We start from the raw sequence: 5,884 nt of genomic DNA, 5'->3' as shown, positions 1-5,884 counted from the left end.
GAGAAAGAGAGGAGACAACAAACAGTTGACAAATGACAGCAGAAGCTCTGGCAAATTCTGACATTTCTTTCAAAGACAAGTCTGATAAAAGTCCCAGTAATGTTATGGAAAAATAAATGGGTAAATAAACACTGTAACCTCAAGTTGGAGATTTTCAGAAGCCCACCAGTCTGAACAAAAATCTATTATATTTTCATAAAAGCATAAATTTCTTTTCATTTTCATTAAAATTCTAATTACTGTAATACAGACTATGAATTTATGGCATTAAGATTCAATTCAGCAGCTGGGAAAATTAGGTTTTGGTGGGTTTACCCTGCAACTACATCCATGCTAGGCCCCAAGCCGTCCCCTTAACTCGTGTTTTAGCTGTTCAGAAGTTCCAGTAGGCCTTCAGTACAGGCGGCACACATTTCTCCGTCAGGGATTCAGTCCATCGCGTGGTTCTTTCCTCTGTGGTGTTAGGCCTGGGACATCGAGGAGACAAGTCTTTTTTTTATTTTATTTTTTCAGGTTAGCTTTGGAGAGAGCTGAGGGAGCTGCTGGCTACATGTTCTTGTACATGGAGCGATCTCTGGGCAGCTGGGGCAGCTGGGGCGCCGTCAGCTTCAGGTGGAAGTGGTAGACGGTGAGTGTGATGACGATTATGAGGGCCAAAATGAAACCCAGAATGAGGGGGAGGGTCTCCTCCAGGCGCTCCCGCTGGTCAGTGATGCACTTGTAGGCTGCAAAAAAGGGAAATAATGAACACAGTCAGTATGCAGAGGTGACTGAACATGACTGGCGAGGGTCCCAGAAGATATTCTGTAGATTAATTAATTTCCTTTATTCCTTTCGGGCCGGATGATGATTCAGTATTCTTTTCTAATGCCTTTCAATGGAATCGGATTGAGGCGATATGATCAGATCATGTTGTTTTACAAAATGATGTCTAAATTAGGGCTGCAGCACATCATTTTATTGCAGTTAAATGTTTAACTGTTTACATACTTGATTAATTGTTCAGCATATCATTTTTCCAAAAAGGTAATGTCTTCAGATGTATGTGTTGTGGGGTCCACAACCCAATTATGTTAAGTTTACTCTTGTGGAAAAATTCAATAAACAAGCAAATATTCACATTTTAGAAGCTGGAACTAACTAAAATGCTTAAGTTTGAGGTTTTTTTCCTGATGCAATTGAACCTCAGTGTGATCATTTGAATGTCTTTTATTTAAATATGTGTGTGATATCGCTCGGTGCTACAGTCTTGGTTATCATCTGGTGTAGATTTTAGTATGAACCACACTCATGTGGCCCCTTTCAGGCTTCAGGATTGGTCGATGGAGGTTTATGTTCCGTATGTGCACCTTGCGTAGTTGTGTGCATGCATCTGTGAGTAGTATGAGTGGAAAAAAAGAGGGAGCATCTGTGTGTGTTTGCACAGAAGCAACTGTTGAGGTTGTTATTTGCTGAATGACACATTTCACACAGATGCTTCTTCTGTCTTTCAGTTGTACAATGAGTCAGTCACTGTTTCTTCCCCTCTATTATGTGTTCAGTTAAAGGTTAGCGTGCACATATCTTTTCATGCATGGGTGTCGTTGGGTAGTTACGACAGGCCCTAGTGCACGCTACTTTTAATTATGAATAGGGATGCACCAATCCAACACTGATATTGGATATCAGTCCAATACAGACTCAAATAGATATTGTGACGGTGCGGCCAACCTATTCAAATCTATTCTATCTTTATATCTGTGTCTGATGCGAGGTTACTACGTCATGCGTAAGCAGCACGCAGTGAGATCGCATCGCTAAGGGAGCTAAAAACAAACATGTCAACTGTTTAGTATTTATTTTTTTAAGTGTATTTGCACTAGCGTAGGTATCGGTATCAGGACTGAACAAGTTGGGTTGGTGCCTCGCTAGTGTCGAAGCGCACACACAAACGCATACACACCTTTAGGTGTATATGTGTTAACGATATGTTGGATTTAACAGTTGAATTAGTTACTTATGTTATTGGGAATAGCTCTTTCTACGAGCCCCCCCACGCCACAGGCCCCACTGCAACCGCACTGTCTATATTTACGCCTCTGGTGCAGGGAGGACACCTACCTACAACCACAACTGGCTGTACAGTCTGGTTTAAAGTTGGTGTTTCTCCCTGTGGAAGGCAGTTATGCACACTAGGAGGGAGGCAGTGAAGCATAGCACAGCCTAGTTTACAGCAGCTCAGAGCAAATGATTCTTCCAAGGTGATTGGCTTCAGAGGACAGCCGGGTACATTGAGTATGTCTATAAAAGCTGCATTGAGGGCAAGGATATGACTGCACTCATAAAGTCCTAACCCCCACCCCTTCTCTTTCTCTCTTTGTCTCTTTTGTCCCCCTTGCATCCCCAACTCCTCTTGTTACCCTGTGTCCCTCTCTGCAGTCCTACAGCTTCTCCTCATACTCCAGCAATAACCCCCCAGAGAGAGGTGTGAGTGTGAGACAGAGAGAGAGACATAGATGTATAGTTGTTAAACCCCAGGATTTCTCATCATTATCATTATCACAGTGGCAGTATGTGGCAAAGGTTGACTTGGCTTTCTCGTGGCAGTGTGAGATTTGTAGCTTGGTTGGTTGTTCTTACGTTCGCTGAACATGAAGTCAGAGGCGATGTCGAAGGGCTGGATCTGGGTGTCGTACATGGAGACGGTGATGCCCTTCTGGTGGTCGGTCGAGATGAGGGTGAGTGTCTGCTGCGCTAGGCACACATAGGAGCGCCCGGCGGGGGTCACCAGGGCCGACAGGCGGTGGGTGTTGGCTGTGTGCTTCCCAGCTGGAGAGAAAGGAGGAGTTTGACTAGGTTGGTATGGTTAGGGTAAGTCTGCAGGTAATGAATGTAAGTCAATGTAATGTCCCCAAAAGTCATAAAAACACGACTGTGTGGGTGTGTGTGTGTGTGTGTGTGTAATTGACCCTCCTGGCCTATGTAAAAACGAGATTTATGCAAATTCCATAATTTGAGAGGATTGTCAATATATAATTATGGGGGATCCATTGTGACCAAAAGCAATAGAAAGGGCAAAATAACCGGAAATACCCCTCCAAAATAAAAATACAAATAAAACAAACTTTAATATAGGCTACTTCAAGTTGAAGATACAATTATTTAAACGGGTAAATTGTAATTTATAAAAGTTGTGTGGCAAGTTTGTTAGAATAGTTTCGAGACGAAACGTTTTGTTTTTCCCATTGTCATAATAATAAAGGATAATATTGATAATAAAACAACTTTGTATATTTTTATTGGGGTCTTTTTCCTCTCAAAGGCATGCTGTAACGTACCGGGCACATCTAAAATCTGCAATAATTCCAGTGAATTTTTCGATAAACGTGGGCGAAAATGGCGAATCCATGCGTGAATCAACCCTCTAATTCCATCTGAATGCAAATGTGACATGAATGAGAGCAAGTTGCGATCACAGCAGGCGGGATGGAAATGTGCTGAGTGGCTACTGTACACATGGCTCTGCGGAAGACTCACGGTTGTACGCGTTGATGAAATGCGATGTCTCCGAGGTATCATAGACGAACTGAACCTTGCTAATCTTCCACACCTCAATGCCCTTGTCGCGGAACTCCTGCAACACACACATACACACACGCGTCAAACTGGGCTCTTCCACTGCATGGAGAGGGCTGGTTGGCCTATACTGAGGAAAAACGCCATCTTGACGAGTCTTTGTAGGCTCCTGTCCACTGTTGAAACATGAATATATTCTGACGATGACTTAATTAACAACTTTAACTACAACATTCCCTTAATTAAAGACATAAAAGCGACATGATTGCATATACGATCAGTATTGGCATTTTATTCAGGGGAAATAATTCAAAATTTGACAGAAATGCGTAACTCAAGATACTGTATTTCCTCATGTCAAATGAAACGAACAATATATTCAAAGTGAATTTGTGAGAACTTATATTTAGGTAATTGATTTGGATGCGTTTGCGTCTTGGTTCTCCCAGCAGATGATTCAGACATTACAAATTGCCTGGGATGATATAGTATGTGCATTATTGTCGCTTCCGACGCTGTCTCGCCCACCTTAGAGAAGTAGATGCGAAGCGTGTAGGCGTTGTTCTTCCAGGTTATGTGGATCTCTGACTCCGTGCTCCCACATTTCCCCTCGATTTCTGCACCACGGGGCAGAGTGAACGCCGCCTGCTCGGTGATCAGCTGCAAAAAGATACAGCAAGCTCGCGAAAAAAGTTGACACAAAATGGACAGATTACGGTTGGTTGTCGGTTGAGTTTTTTTTTTAGCATTCCATTTTTACGCACGAATTTACAGTGTAGCCAAATATCCAGATACGGGTGGGATTATTTAATAAATTGTTATTAGAAGCAGAAACAAATGAGATTCAATTTAATCAATGCTTATAAAGTTGGATATCGAAAAATGTATATATATTGATCCAACGACATTAGCATTTTACGCACAACCACACACTACAAAAGCAGTTTCCAAAAACAAGTCGTATGTACTCATCATATACTGTCCTTGTTAATAAGAGCAAAAATAGTCGATTAAAATAAATGACAAATTGTTTTTCACACAAAACAAATGTTTCTAGTGCTGCAACCAGCTTTACGCACAGCGAAAATACCATTGTCTTCAACACAAAGCAACATTCGCTGCATCTGCATGCTTGAAATGTCCATTGCGTTTCATTTCTTTTTAACCATCCTCGTGTATTAAAATGCACGGGGATTCCTTACGTCTATCCCATTGAGCGCGAGCACGTCAAATGGCACGAGGAATCTCACGGCGAACTCCACCATCAAGCATGTCGTGCCGTTCTCCCGGACCGCGAAGATGGCTTTGTCTGGGTTGGTGGAGAGACCGGACAGGTTCTCCCCTTCCTGCTCCGCCAGCACCACGGACAGCGCCAGCACACCTGACAACAGAGAAGTTGGAGGTGGGGGCACTTATGTCAGCGGGGTAACAGATGAGGCGCACACCAAAACATGCAGAGTCAGCAGAAACAGCGACATCATGGTTGTACTCTTAGTTTGGCTCACACCTTTAGATCACTGGCATGTCACCTTTTGTTTCCTCACGGCAAAGTCGAAATCAGGTGAAAACACCGTGAGTCTGCAATCTGCAGTATCAGGGGAGCAACAGCACGCCACTGGCTGCAGTCTCAACCACGTCAGAAAGTGATGAACTGCAACATGTTCCAACGACATTTATATATATATTTGAAGAGGAAAATAACCGGTGAAATATGCCAGAACTCAGAGACTCTGTCATGCCTTAACACGCACAGAAGGTGCACACGCACGCATGCACGCACCCACACACACACACACTCACTGCAGTAAGGAGTCACGACAGCTGCACATTCACACGCACACGCTCCCTCTCTCTCTTACCGAACACGCCGAGCAGCAGAAGCCGGGCGCTCTCCGTGGTGCTGAAACCGAGTCGTCCCATTGCTTTCAGCTTCCCCAGCGCTGTAAAAAAAAAAAGGGGGCTAAATGACTGGGCAGCCTGTGCTGAACCCGCGACAAGAAAAGAGAGACAGAAAAGCAGAAGCGGGAGAGGAAGAAAGGAAAAGAGAGAGGAGGGATTCCTCTGCTCAGCGCCCAGTAGTCACGCTCAGATCATCGTGAATGCAGCAAAACATGACTCCAGTTTGGACGTGAGATCCGGGTTGCTGTGCAGAAGCAGCCGGCTCCGAGGACTTCTTGCCGTCCTAACAGACCGCCCTCTCCCCTCTCCAAGGTTGACGGGGTTTAACCCAGTGACAGCTGCAGGACTGAGCTCCTTCAACACATCATTAGCACCAGGAATAATGATCCTTCTTGAAAGAAAAAGTCCGTCACCTGAATTGAATTTGTCT

The 5,884-nt window shown here is 44.0% G+C and overlaps 1 protein-coding gene across 1 annotated transcript; it reads right to left on the bottom strand.

The window, feature by feature from the left end:
- Positions 1 to 475: 475 nt before the first annotated feature.
- Positions 476 to 5,475, bottom strand: lamp5 (lysosomal associated membrane protein family member 5). Its single transcript, XM_076084777.1, has 6 exons — positions 5,415 to 5,475; positions 4,758 to 4,936; positions 4,084 to 4,215; positions 3,517 to 3,613; positions 2,620 to 2,808; positions 476 to 725 (listed from the first exon to the last, which is right to left on the bottom strand). Exons 1-6 carry the CDS (start codon positions 5,473 to 5,475, stop codon positions 547 to 549), a joined length of 837 nt encoding a protein of 278 aa, XP_075940892.1. The 3' UTR covers positions 476 to 546.
- Between the last annotated feature and the right edge of the window lie 409 nt (positions 5,476 to 5,884).

The sequence above is a fragment of the Anarhichas minor genome, unplaced genomic scaffold (genome assembly GCF_050575085.1).
Source record: "Anarhichas minor isolate MPS153535 unplaced genomic scaffold, ASM5057508v1 ptg000136l, whole genome shotgun sequence".
Taxonomy (NCBI): domain Eukaryota; kingdom Metazoa; phylum Chordata; class Actinopteri; order Perciformes; family Anarhichadidae; genus Anarhichas; species Anarhichas minor.
This window is presented reverse-complemented; position numbering and strand designations above follow the sequence as displayed.

Coding starts and splice junctions, on each gene's coding strand:
- lamp5 (XM_076084777.1), bottom strand. CDS start 5,475: ATGGGACGACTCGGTTTCAGCACCACGGAGAGCGCCCGGCTTCTGCTG. Junction 2,809..3,516: donor TTTCATCAACGCGTACAACC/GTGAGTCTTCCG, acceptor CTTTCTCTCCAG/CTGGGAAGCACACAGCCAAC. Junction 726..2,619: donor TGACTTCATGTTCAGCGAAC/GTAAGAACAACC, acceptor CCTTTTTTGCAG/CCTACAAGTGCATCACTGAC.